Source organism: Periophthalmus magnuspinnatus, chromosome 9 (assembly GCF_009829125.3).
Source record: "Periophthalmus magnuspinnatus isolate fPerMag1 chromosome 9, fPerMag1.2.pri, whole genome shotgun sequence".
Lineage (NCBI taxonomy): Eukaryota > Metazoa > Chordata > Actinopteri > Gobiiformes > Gobiidae > Periophthalmus > Periophthalmus magnuspinnatus.
In genome coordinates, this window is record NC_047134.1 from 28,716,064 (window position 1) to 28,730,956 (window position 14,893).

At 39.2% G+C, this 14,893-nt stretch overlaps 1 protein-coding gene across 1 annotated transcript in view; it reads left to right on the forward strand.

Annotated features, from left to right (window-relative positions):
• grid2 (glutamate receptor, ionotropic, delta 2) overlaps positions 1-14,893 on the forward strand; it is an 834,579-nt gene that overhangs the window by 568,825 nt on the left and 250,861 nt on the right. Inside the window, exons 10-11 of the mRNA XM_033973100.2 lie at positions 1,598-1,795; positions 9,068-9,380. Of these exons, the coding sequence (XP_033828991.1) occupies positions 1,598-1,795; positions 9,068-9,380 (511 nt within the window). The remainder of the gene's footprint in view (positions 1-1,597; positions 1,796-9,067; positions 9,381-14,893) is intronic.

The window sequence follows — 14,893 nt, forward strand, 5'->3', positions numbered from 1 at the left end:
GTGCTACCAAACCTTTTGAGTTATAATTGTTTTAGTTTTGATAAATTTACATAGTTTCAGTGTCTGTCTGACTTCTCTCATTTGTCTCGTGTTCACAAAAGTTGCCTTTGGAAATAATCCTTCTTGCTAGGACAGAGATGCTTTTATGAAATATGACAAAGCTACTAAAATATATTATCTCCTAACAAGACCAATGTGTTGTTTTAATTTGCAGTTACTATATTGGTATATTTGTTCTATTTCCTGGGTCACACGTCCATCAACCCAAGACATGCACCATAAGTAGAATCCTCCAGGTAACGTAGTCCTAACCAAAATTAGCTTAAGATCTGCTTTTGACAGTTTGCCCCCATAGACTCTGGCTCCAATTCACGTTCTACTGAAAAAACAACACTTCTTTCTTCATAACTGCTGCTGTCAGACACGTCATTTTGGTTTTAAAATGTTCATATTATCTCGCTTTAAATGATCCTGGTATTTTTATTTTGCTATTTTGTTAATACTAGACAAATCAGTTGCCTTCTTTCTCTGAGGTCACCCCTACTAGTGTTAGCAATAGGTTTGATTGACAGCGTTAGCACCAGCTCCCTGCTAAACCAGCGGTGCATTTGGGAAGGGCCGTTATCTTCAACAGTCTTGCTCCGGATTGGTCTTTAGTTGCTATGATACTCGCAGTCGGAATTGCAAATATGGAACTCGGCTCCAAATTCGCCGCTATAACTGTTAGCCTCGATGAGCTTCATTTAACGCGATGGGTGACATCACACTCACTTAGTCCATTTATTTATACAGTCTATGGTTGCCCCTGAAGCATTGGAGGACACATTTTCCTACAGAGACAATACAGTATACTTTAGCTGCCGTACATTACCTAACCTTATGATGAAATGGATTCATTTATATATTAACAAGATATACTGCCATGTGTGAGCGAGTGGTTGACGGTGATCAAAGGGGCCAGTAGTTTACCACCACTGAATGTGTGTGAATAAAAAGACAATTGACAAGGTTGTAGAGCACATTGTTGCAAAAAAATGAGAAAAACAGAATTTCCTTGCTTTCCTGAATATCAAGCATCGTAATTATTCACCACAGTGACTGTATAAGCGCTTCTGTCACTGTAATGCTAACAAAAAGTAGCATATCAGCGCACACTTCCTGATTATCAGAGAACAAACATATATTTTGACCTCAAGAGCTGCTTATACAATATATCTGTGCTGGGGCAAAAGAGAAATTTTGGTCTAATACATGGGGAAAAAAATGTGCACAGCGTCTTCAGTACAACTTGTCAAAATCACTTCACTGTAGTAATTAAAGCCATGCTGTTTAGGTGCATTTGTTTTTCCAGTGTACAACTTTCCATGTTGACTTTTTGACCTTTACAACGGTTGTGCAGAATCACCATTGCTATCACAGACCATATCGATCGCATGTGAATCGTCCAATCGGTCGGGGAGGTTTTCCTTGTAGAACAATGGGTACTTTGGTAATTGGCTGCGTTAATGCTTAAATGACTGCAGTGCATTGATTGGCGGCTCACTGGCTTTGTGGCACTGACTGGGATTGATTTTTCTTTTCCCTTTTTGACCTGTAGGAGGAGCCGTTCGTGATGGTGTCGGAGAATGTGCTGGGAAAACCGAAGAAGTACCAAGGCTTCTCGATTGACGTCCTGGATGCCCTGTCCAACTATCTGGGGTTTAAGTACGAGATCTACGTAGCTCCAGACCACAAGTACGGAAGTCTGCAGTCGGATGGGCACTGGAACGGCCTGATGGGAGAGCTGGTTTTCAAGGTGAGGATACACAGTTAAAAAACAATACTCAAAAACTGAAAGTGCAATATCTACGCTTTAATTCCCAAGTAGTATCATCTCAGCTTGTGTTACTTCCCAGAGTTCAGACATAAGTGAGACTGACATGTGGATTAGTCGATCAAAGAAACGCATGATCCAACGAATCAAAGCAAACATGGCTGCTATAACGAGAAAGACGAACAAAACAGATCACAGTGTTTCTGTAGAATCAGTGAGTTACGCAAAACAAAAGCTAAACACTCAAATCCTAAGTAAGTAAGTGAGTTAGAGAAGTTAGATTTTTGTTATAAACCGTGCTTTTTATCACAGCATTTTACAAAATAAGGCTTAGAACATACATTTTATTTATGTTCGCAATGCAATGTTTTGGACTAAATAAGCAGGCTGCCAACTTTCAGTATCCAGGGAGATGTTGTGTGTTGACTGGAATGTTCCACAGCATGTCTTTAAATTTGTCGGTTTACATCAAGAGAAGCGCGTGATACCACCAGACCGCGTCCAATCGGTCTGGTGGTATCACGCGTTATTGGTCGCATTATAGGTCAGATATGTGGAAAGCCGACCCGCAAAAGCATGTAATTCATGATGACATCTCCTTGGGAAATAAGGAGTTCCATTCTGTTCTATTCTATTCTAGTCTACTATTAAAACCATAGACTGTTTATATAAGTGCACATAGCTAACCTGATAGCTACCACTTTCAAAATAGGAAGTTTTCATGGGCGTGCTTCCAGCTCCATCGGCTCTGGCTCCATTTACTTTACGTTGAAAAACTCTGTAACTGCTGCTGTCAGGCTCGTCATTTTGGTCTTAAAATGTTTGTCGTATTTTTGTTTCGCTATAGTGTCTGTAAATCAAGACAGGGACATTAATAACAGACAAATCAGGCGCCTTCTTTCCCCGAGCAGTGCAGGCAGGAAGTAGCATTACATTCAACAGCCTCACTCTGGATAGGCTCTTTGGTTGCTATGATACTCGCGGTTGGAATTCCTAATACGGAACTCAACTCCAGATTCTCCCTTATAACCGTTTGCTTCGATGACCTTCATTTGACTGGAGCTGAACGCTGTAGGTGACCTCACGCTCCCATAGTCTACTTCTTTATACAACAGTCTATGTCAGACACATGTTAATATAACTAGTAGAAAACGCCGGAAATGCGACTCTCTGAATAGCATCCATTATAGGGCAACTGTCTGAAACCTCCAGTCTCAGTCTCGCCTTACACTTACACTATAATATCACGCCATTCTTTCTCTGGCAAAAAAATAATCTACTTCTTGCTAAAATAGTGTGCACCTTGGCCCTATTAAAATGCTGCAGTTGTCTTAAAGCAATGAGTGGCCAATTTGTACCATTTAAGAACTGTACAGAGGAGAGAGAGAGGCCACTGTTTAAAGGCATTAGCAGTCAGGGTCAACTCTGCTGGTAATTTTCAGCATGCTTTTTGGAATAATTCATGTGAGGAGAATAGTTTAAAGGTGCACTGTGTAATTCTACTGACGGAGGATACACCGTCTGCTTGTCTTCATATGTTACATGAAATTAAACATATTTATTTCATTTTGAGTCTTTTTATTGCTCAAAAATACCCGTGGAGAAAAGATATGTTTAATCCTGTTCTGTATAACATAGGCAAAGCAAAGACTTATCTATGGAGACCACCACAAGGAAAGTTACACAGAGCATCTTTAGAGTTACTGTGATGGACTAAATAGACTTTTTGGAGCTTTATAATGTTGTTAAGATCTTTATTAAACATACAACTAGCATGTTTGTTGGCTCTCGAAGATACACAATGTCATGTTGGTAATAGCCATGCTGCAAATTCTTCACTTAAAAATGCTTCAGTTCTCCGTTTCGCCAGCAGAGGGCAGCACATGTGAAATTCAAGCATTCTTTATGAATTATGTAGCAGACCACCTGAAAAGTTCCACAATGCACAGCTATATCCAATTATATCTACCACGTTGGATACTTTGCAGCTGAGGTGATCAATATTCCCTGGTGGTGAGATGCTAACTAGAGGCACTGCTCTGTCTGAAGCTCTGTTGGTCAAGTTAGACTTTCATCTGAGTTTTCTTTTACCACAATCTGAACATAAAGACCCGATTTAGCTGGAACTATGACAGGTGAGCTGATTTTGTACAGTTAAGCAAGACCCTCTACGATAACATTAGAGTCAGAAGCTAGCTAGCATTAGCCAACGGTTTTTCAGTTAGGCACTTTGACCTTTTTTATTGAAACTCAAACACCTATAAACAGAGTCATAATTGTATGCTTGTATTTTTTTTTTTTTTTTTTTTAGACTTTTTTTATGGCAGTGTTTGCATTATGTCACCATGGCAACTGCTGAACATTCTGCCATAGACATACATGCATGAACCCCTCCGCTGCAACGTATAGGTTTCCATACACGGCACCTATAAATGTGCTTTACTGTACATTTTGTACACTTCCAAAAGGTCAAGGAAATCTGCTTACATTAAAACCACCTCCAGTGCACTCACTTCACCTCAGTATTTTATCGTTGTTTTCTTGCAGTTGTTTCCACGTAGATTTACTCCGTCTACTCCCTGACCTCATGTACCTTTAGACATTTGTATTCTCCCAGTGCCACAGCTCACAAAGAAGATAGAGAGAGGAACAGAGCCAGTGCATATTTATGTGCACACAGACAAGCCCCAAACCTCTACATAATGTTGTTTTCTACATCAAATCAAGATTTATAGAAGGATTTCATTATAAAGATAAATAATAAGCTCGATTACTACAACCATGGTACATTTGCACACACAGACCAACCAGACAACTGTGCAGATTGGGTGTATGTTTAGATTACATCCACTTACATGTATTTCTTGGAGATTTATCCCTAAATTTAACCATCATCTTGTAAATTATATTAAAGTGTGCAGCTTTTCTGGTATAGGACCGCCACCTGCTTATCTCTATGAACATATTTTTGGTTGATCTTGAATGTTTCACTATATAGCATTAAACTGATCCATTTTAGATGGATTGAATTGCCTTGAAAAATATGCCATTTTCCAGTGAGCAGGGTCCCTTTCACAGACCTGGCTTGATGTATCAGCTGTTTGTCGCCATGGAGATAGGCAGATTTAACGCCACTTCAAGCAGGTGGCAGACCCATCACCAGAAATTACATTGTGCACCTTTAATCAACTTGATTTCTTAATTCCAAAGCATGCCGTTAATGTAATATTGAAAGATTTATCTCAAGAGGACTGACTTTTACCCAATCCCACTCACCAAAAGGTAACTAAGTCATTGTTCTTATGATTTCAGCCTCCACAATGTGACAAATACCAGCACACACATAAACCACAGCACAGATACAGATGCATTTCAATATAATCAAACTATCCTGGGAATGTGACATAAGTATTGAGCCCAATACAAGAATAATTGGCTGGTAACTCGTAAATCTGATGTAAATTGTCACAGTGATAAACATGCACACTCACAGTGGTACATCCATAGTGTCTTAAGCAGCTGCTCTCCTGCTGCGGCTCCTATAATGATTTCCTAACGCCGTCTCTCTGCCAATTTCTGCACATAGAAACAATTTGTCTCCTCGACCAACTATGAAATTAACCATCGCATTTTTCAGTGGATTAAGATGTTATTTTTCCTGCATATTATTGAGAGGAATTATGTTTGAATTATTTCTTGCATGCGTCAGTGTTAATGTTATACTTTTAATGGTTTTAATATATTTGCATACTTGATTTTCTGTGAAAGCAATTTCAAAATCAACTTTTTATTTTGGTTTATTATCAAGGTAATTAGAGCACTTTGTTTTAATTATTCAAATTTGTAATTGCTTATTTTATTTATTATTATTATTATTATTATTATTATTATTATTATTATTATTATTATTATTATTATTATTATTATTAATAATGCAAGGCTGACAAGTTTAATACCATACTATGAAACATTCCAGCCACAGCCTAACATCACTACCATAAAAGTTCCATAGTGCACCTTTCATTTCTGTGTCATATATAATATTTTAATTCTGTTTATTTATTTAATTACATTTTCTTACATTGCTGCTGTGGCTGTTTCAAATATTTATTGGATTTGCTGTTAGTTCTTGCACTATTAGCTCACAAAATCACCCATATCTCATTATAACAGTGTTTTGAGCAACACCCTCAGTCACAGCCTTATGGTTTTCAGAGGGTCACCCGCTCACACAAACATCTCCCATTATCTTTATGATTCAAGTGAGTGTGGTGCAGCTGTTAGCCTAGCACTGCTAATTAGCCATCATTGTCTCCGCACTTTAGTGAAATTACTCTCACCACTCTTAGCCCCGGTTTAACACGGACATTTACATAGTAGTTACATCTTTGAGTTCATGTCCAATATTTGTTTTGTGAATCACATTAAAGGCTCTGCTACATGTGCACCAAAGATCTGATCATAATCTGATTTCTGGAGTTATCAGTTTGTTGTGCTGGTTTTAACAAGGTAAATTAGACAACGTTAAAGTGATAGTATGTAACTTTTTAGAGGTGGAGAGTGGATGGAATGAACGGGCGACAGTATCTCAGCGTATTTGTCCACTGATCTGAAAGTTACCAGTTCGAAACCGCAACATCCGTAAACATCCGTAAACATCATTGGTTAAACGGGCAGATCCAGTGACCCACAGAAGGTAGCGGTGCGATTCTAGCTCTCCCAGATGAATGCTGTCGTTGTGTCCTTGGGCAAGACGCTTAACTCACGTTGCCGCCAGTGTCTGCGTACTCTGGTGTGTGAATGGGTGAGTGGCTCCTTTGAGTGCCTTGAAGGAGGAAAAGTGCTATATAAAAATGTGGCCAGTCATCATTTGCCATGGAATTAGAAAACTATGCATTGGAACATTCTCCTTGGAAATAAGTTTAAAGCCTGACTGTGGAATATTATAGCCAAGGGAACAGCATTTCCATGGAAGCAAGCAGGAGGAGGCCAAATAAGAGTCGTGCAAACCTGCTCATAGTGAGGACAGTTTCTTTAAAAAAAATATATATATTATTATGTTTTTTACGTCTATAAAGCATCTATAACGCAAAAAAATAAAAAAAAAATAAAAATGGATATTTGGCAGAAAAGTTACATAGTGTGGCTTTAAATTTTGAAATATTATTGAAAGAGTTTTTTTTCGTTTTTTTTTTTTTTTATTATTAAATTGCACTTTGTCTCCCAAATACAGAAAAAAAAACCCCAAAAAAACAACTTTGATATTTGGCAGAAAAGTTACATAGTGTGGCTTTAAATTTTGAAATATTATTGAAAGAGTTTTTTTTCGTTTGTTTTTTTTTTATTATTAAATTGCACTTTGTCTCCCAAATACAGGGGAAAAAAAACACAGAAAGCACTCTTTAATTTACACGGTTTCTCTGTAGAAAGCTAGGTAAAAATGCTATAAAAACATTTGAAGTATGAATTGCAATTAATACGTGCAGATTTCGAGAACTCTTTCTATCACCGACGACGACTAACGCTTTGAACAGTCAGCAATAATATCATTTTTAACCCCATTCTCTGTCTCATTCACTCTGGCTCCAAAAGCCTGATTTGTACAGATGAGAGCGATTGGAGCAGCACATTGTAAAGTGTCATTTTGCATTGGCGCTAGTCCTTGCAGGTCTCATTAACAGCATTGGCGGTGCGTCATTAGCAGCTCCCCGCGGTCCCTGTCGGATGGCTCTGTAATTAGAGCAGAGGTGTGGAGTCTGCCGTGTGCACAGTATGCTCTCAACCAAACTTCACTTCGCTGCTCGCGCCAGGAAGTTCACTGTGAGAAGAGGAGGAAAATATGTTATAGATTCTACAAAGTGATGTGTAATGAGGAGGAAGCTGGGTTCATATTTGCACACTTACCACACCCTGAACTAGAACAGGACTAAATCGATACTAGAACCTTGAAAATGCCTAACTGTGGATGCTAATTAGTGTTGGGCCTGGTTAGTCCTGGGATGGGAGATCACTGGGAATATCAGTGGCAGCAATGGGTCTAGTGCAAACTGTTGTTATGTCCTTAGGCAAGACACTTCATCCACATTGCGTAGTATGAACGTGGTGTGTGAGTGAGTGGTTGTGGTTGGATGGTCTTATGGAGCAGATTGCAGGCTGGGCTCGGTCGGTCTACCCCAGGGCATATGTGGCTACTGCAGCAGGTTACCATGGACTGAATGAAAAATGCAGTGTGAAGCATCTTTCAGTGTCCAAAAATCAAATCCACTAAACTCCCATAGTTCAAAAAGCAGCATGTTGGTACTAAACACAATAACAATTCACTCATGTCCAAACTCATGGTGATTTGGCTTCAAACGTACCCAGAAGAAAACTAGTGTGCAGATCTGCTATGTTTTAGAGATGTGACTTTTTGGAATAAATGCCAACTAATACTGAAGCTACTACGACAGCAGCATTTAAATGACACGGGAGATTAAAGGAACATGTTCAAAGCGATCGAAAAGCTTTCACTGGTAACAATTATAATGTTGATTTATTCTTAATTACCAAAACACTGGAGACGATGCCCCTTTTATTTATGTTATAATTTGATGTTTTGGTTCTTAAGATGTTTATCCAATCAGAAAGCAGAATGAGCCTCACATGAGCGTCTCCCAGTTTCAGTGTTGAAATCCAGTTGTTTTAAACCTAAAAGGACACTCTTTCACTACCTAAACCCCAGCCCTCAGTATATGAATCAGTGCTCGTGCAGTTACATACACTTCCTTTAGGTCACATGTGTCAAACTCAAGGCCCGCGAGCCAAATGTGACCCTCCGCATCATTTTATGTGGCCCTCAACAGGGTAAATTAAAAGGTATGATGGTCTTGAACTGTCTTTTTATCAGGAGATACGCAGTTACACAGCCATATTTTTACACCTAGGCAAATGCATATGCAATATTTGTAACTTCAATAAGTAATAAATACAGAAACAGTTCATTAACAAGTTTATAAAGTAGTTAGATTTATTTTACATCTGGCCCTTTGAGAGCAGCTATTTTACTGATGTGGCCCTTGGTGAAATTGTGTTTGACACCCCTGTTTTTTGCAGTAATAAAATGGTTGGTTGTAAATGTGATACTGTGTTACAAATTACTTTTCAAGAGTAGCTGTTGATTTAATTGGCAGGTAACGGGTATCCAAATAAACAAACAAAAATAAACCATAAACAGCCCTGCCTCATAATCTCACTGTCCTCCTCTGCCCCTCACAGCGTGCCGACGTGGGTCTCTCTGCCCTCACCATCACTCCGGAGCGGGAGAGCGTGGTCGACTTCACCACTCGATACATGGACTACTCTGTGGGTGTTCTGCTGAGGAAGGCCGAACGCACCGTGGATATGTTCGCCTGCCTCGCGCCCTTTGACCTTTCTCTGTGGGCATGTATCGCTGGCACGGTGTTACTGGTGGGACTCCTCGTTTACCTGCTCAACTGGCTCAACCCGCCCCGCCTGCCCATGGGAGCTGTGTCCTCCACCACGCTCTACAACTCCATGTGGTTTGTCTATGGGTCCTTCGTGCAGCAAGGTAAGGCAGTACAATATGTCGTTATACATGCACCGTTTCGATATCTGCTTGGAAATACTTCAGTACTACTTCACTTGTTTGTTGTCATATCTTGATCGAAAAAATCAAATTGGTCTGATCGAAGAAGTCAAATTTTTTTAACATCAATAAATAAAAAATAGATACTCATTTGAATAAGTAGTAATGCTTTTATTTTTACAGGTTGATGGGCTCTGTGCACAGCAGCTTGCTAGCGGCCTCATTATATCACTTTAATTAAAATGGGAAAACATAAAATAAACATAAATGCTAATTAATTAAAATAAAGACTACCCAATCGTTTTTTATATGTAGAATGCTTCAGTTTGTGGCTGGTTTTAATATTTATTATGCCTCAAATTTAGCATTAGCGTTAGCATTGAAACACAAATATCTCTCTTTCTAAACATAGAAATGTCCTCTGCTGAAGTATTCATTTTATTTGTGTAGTTTTTCACGTCAGTGACATTCACAAACAGCTCCCTGTCCACTGCCTGATGTTTAAATATTTATTCATTTTAGTTAGGGTGACCAGGTTTTCAAAATCAGAAACTGGGACACCCCCGGTTTGGGGCGGTTGGTGGTAATAAAACTGTGAAAAGAGTGCACAATTATTGAAAATTGTTATGTGCTCGATTCATTCATGACTTATTCACGGCTCACTTCTGAGACAGTACATAATCTGAGAGACTTCAGTCAACTGACTGACATGAAGAGACATTTTCGTTGTGTTCTAGTCATTTTGAAGAATGTTTTTTGTATTTTGGCAAAACAAATGACAATTTAAGCCCCTCTTTACTGCTGTATAAACCTTGAACAAATCAATCAATTTTAGATAAATCTGTCGGAATCAAAACTGGTACTGTCCCGCGTAAGTAGGGACGTCTTGTCACCCTAATTTTGACGTGATTCTGTGAAAACCTCAATGAGAGACTGTTAGACGGGACGCAGTAACGCTAACAGTGAGGTTGCTGGGTGCTGTTGTGCACAGAGCCTATTGGACCTTTCCTGCATAGTTTTAGAACGATCTTGAACTGATCTATACCAGTAAAGTATAAGATCACATATTGATATTAAAGGAAGCACTATTTTGTGTTGAAAATGACATATATTGATTATCACTGTGGTGTCAAAATTTGTATCGAGTCTTTTCCTTAGTACTGAAGCAGTTTGAACTTTTGGCATCAACACTGTTTTGAAGTGCCAAATGTTAGCCATATCCCAATGAATGCACAAGGAATGGATCAAATATGTGCTTTTGGGCTTGGTTGGGCAAAAGAAATTGCTTGTAAAATGAGTTTTTAAAGATTTGTTCAGTTGTGATCATGTTACAAACCTTGGAAGAGTGAGTACTTGAGATGTGTTCTTTTGGAAGACTATTACTTCAGCAACAAACTGTGAATGGAGAGAATCATTCTAAGATGGCCTTGCTTAATTTTTTTATTTTTTATTTTTCCCAAGAACTTGTCATGAATGAGAGATGTGACTAACACTTTAAAGTTTTGTAAATCAGATGATCTGAAATGGTTCTTGTAACTATTGTGCAGTATATTTTGAGATTATTCACACAGCACTGAAGACCTGTTGCATTTTTATCAAAGTTACCTACAAAAACTTTCTCAAATACAAAGCAGAACTAAATGGAAGTTCCAGTTAAATGAAATTGAATTAAACACAATTTTGAAAGTCTGTGATCAATGACAGCGTTCATTGTCCTGTTTAGGTGTTTGATCCCCGAAAATTAATAAATAAAGGTGAGGGCGACTTGCTGAGAGTGGCTAATGCTAGCTAGCTTGTGGTTGTAATCTTATTGAGAGGGACTTGTTTACACAAATCAGATCACCTTTGTGAGTTCTTTATGATCAGATTGTATTAAAACAAAGCTCAGACTTGACTAACACAGCTTCATACAGAGCAGTGCCTCCAGTTAGCTTCACGCCCCAGGGGAGTTGATGACATCGGCTGAAAGGTTCCAATACCAATGAGCCTTTTGTTGGTAGCAAATGAGCGCCTTTATGGATTTACATTTGAACAAAACAAATCCATACAGTGATGTGTGGCAGTTGGACTGTTCCAGATGTGTGTGTCCTTCGCTTCTTTGCTGAATTAATATTTTGGCATTAATGAAGACACAGCACTAGGTCAAGTTATGCATGGTACTAACGACTGAAAGTGAGCCAAGAAGCCTGTTTGTGAAATGAACATTAGAGTAACACTGCCCCAGAAACCAGGAAACTCAAAACTGTTCCAAAAAAAAAAAACTGAACCGTGAAGAAAAATAGCTCTGAGCCGTAGATGTAGAAGGCAGCCAAATATCGGGCGCCATGGCAACAGAACCACGGACATGACAACAAACCACAGTGGCCTTTGGCATTTTGAGCCACTAACAGTCCAGTAAGTAAATAAACGCTCCTCGTTTGCACTACAAGGGAGCTGATGTGCATTTTATTACAGCGTTCGTCTAAGATTTGTAGATTATGCAAACGTGTGTGTGTGTGTGTGTGTGTGTTTTATAATGGTCTATCCAAATCTGATTTACAGGAAATTTGAAATGGTTGTTTAAAGAGGGGGTATTTCACTTCATTGGGGTATTAACTGCTAAAACATATCATACATTTAGAGCATCATGTTACTTCTTATTGTTTTGAAAATGCCAAATTCACTCTCTTTGCTCCACGTGCACTCATTCAGTCCCTCTTCAGAGCGGTATCACAATCAGCATGGATCCTGCTAATGAAACTAATGCACATCACATCAGGTTTGTGAAGTTGTAGTATATTGTTTTGTAACCTGCGTTTGTATATTCATGAAAAATAGTGGTAAGGAAGCATGGCTTGTGGGATGAGACTTCTTCAGGATCTGATTGGTAACTGTAAGAGGTTTAGTCCACCCATCCATCAGGGGGGCGGGTCAAGGGGGCAGCAGTCTAAGCAGAGACTTCCCTCACCCCAGACACGTCCTCCAACTCCTCCAGTGGGACCCCAAGACATTCTCAGGCCAGCTGAGAGAAATAGTCCCTCCAGCGTGTCCTGGGTCTTCCCCGGGCCTCCTCTCGGTGGGACATGCCCAGAACTCCTCCCTAGGGAGGTGTCCAGGAGGCATCCTAAACAGATAACCGAGCCACCTCAGCTGACTCCTCTCAACATATAGGATCAGCGGCTCTACTCCAAGCTCTCATGTGACTGAGCTCCTCACTGAGCTTGTATCCGCGATGTTGTCCTTTCGGTGATTACCGAAAGCTCACGTTCATAGATGAGAGTAGGAACATAGATTGACTGGTAAATTGAGAGCTTTGCTTTTGGATTCAGCTCCTTCTTCACCACAACAGACCCATAGAGCGACCGCAGCACTGCAGACGCTGCAGCGATCCACCTGTCAATCTCACACAAGACCCTGAGATACTTGAACTTCTCCACTTGAGGCAAAGACTCACCATCCACCCGGAGAGTTTAGTACATGTGGTAAATTTTGTTGATACTTTGAGTTTGTGAAGAAAAAATGAAAAAAAAAAAAAAAGTGTACAATTACAAGTATTTAAAATATAATTATCATATATTTCAAATATACCCAAAATGCTCCTTCTATTTTTTTGTAGCTTTGTCAAAACTGCCAATCACGTTTCCATTTACATTTCCAATATTATTCACTTGTGCTGAAGTGGCTGTCTGTTAGGAAAATGCTCTTGAATCTCCATAGTTTGCAATGTTCAGTGGCTAAGGCTAAATCTTTCTGCAAGCCTACAATTCTAATTCCAGCAATTAGAATTAAGCACTATGCCCTATAGAAATATGAAAAATTGAAACACGTCTTCCTCTGATTTGCATGTGACAGCCAAGTGGAGAACTATTTAGACGAGGTGTTTAGTTCCACAGGCTAGAATCAGTGTGAGCTCACCTACTGGTTATTCATCCATCATCAGAAACACTGCAGGTGAACTGACATTTAAATCAGAGCCTAAGAAAAGTGCAGACATATGGCCCAATTTGAAGGACTTATGTGCGTTCTAGGCAATTGGTAACCTGGAAATTAACCTCTGAATTGGAAAAATGCCCCAGAACGCTGCTAATTCCTGTTTGTGAAGTGGTAAATGGTCGAGGGACTGCTACTTCACATACGAGATAAACTGTGACGAATTAAAACATTGCTAATAACAATGCTAAGCATCACAATGTGTGAATGTGCTGTTACATAATTTATTAGAGACATTCATATTAACCTTATACCTTTGCCTATGATTGAACATTAGCCATATTGTTTTACAAATGTATTAATTCAGCCGGAATGCTCTGAGGTCAGATCTTGTAACACTCAAGTGGGAAAAATCATAGTTATTAGTTGCCCGAAACGCCGCATAAACTCTAATGTTGGTAATAAATCTGGAAACTTGACAATCTTAGCAGTTAAAACAAAACTGATTACCCTAATGTTAAATAGCAAACCAAATTGAATCTTGCTAAGTGGACGCTGGGGATGTTGACCAGACCCGGGACATGTCTCAGTTTTGAGCCTGGTGTCTCTTGTCCCAACAGATTTATACCAAACGATTCATTTGTCCCAGTTTTATACAAGAAATGTCCCAGCTGTCCTGATTTTATACCCACCAACTGTAAAGATGGGCTTACATTATCATTTGTTTAGCTAAAATACAGAGCACAGTGCTTGAAAATGAGTTCCTCGAATTATATACTGTTATATATCCCCAAGTGAGCAAAATGTATTGTTCCCCCACAAATATAATGCATAAGGGAACAATAAGTGTGTGTTAGCATGCTAGTTGCTGTTATCCTTTGCACTAGTCTCTGTAAGATGTGAAAAGATCTTATAAATTCAGGAAACTGTTTGAAATGGACCAATTCTGTTACACAAGTTTTTCAGACAGAACAAATCTTAATTGTTCTCATGCAAATATTATTTATGCTTTGAGTAAAATAACTTGATGTAAAGATATGAATCTGTACTGTTCTGCCTAGTCTGGGAAGTATGCAAAACTATGCTGCGAAGTTCCCACATCACCACTGATTTGATTTAGTGTGACAGTAGCCCTTATGCAAGCAGGCCTCTTTTTTGAACATGTTCATTTTATGCATAACACACTTAATCTCTCAAATAGACAAGTTTTGCTGTATCTTGCTGTGCTTTGCCAGGACTTGTAACATGCTTAATTCTGAGGCTACATCAATTATGCAAATTCTGAGGTACTTTTTGACGTTGCATCTAAGGCTTTCCGGGCCCTGAATGAGCAGCTGATGAGCGTTTTTGCCTATGGTAAATACTCCTCTATCTTGTGCCGCGGCTAATGGCGGTAATGATGATGATGATACATGCTAATTGCTGTTTGATATTCACAATCGTTCTCTTTTTAGCTGTAATTAACATTTTAGCTATAGCATCATTACAGGGAAGCGGATTCCTCAAGAGCAGTGGTGTCCAAACTATGGCCCGGGGGTCAAATGCGTCTCTCTGACCAGTTCTTATTGGCCCTCAGGCATCCTGCT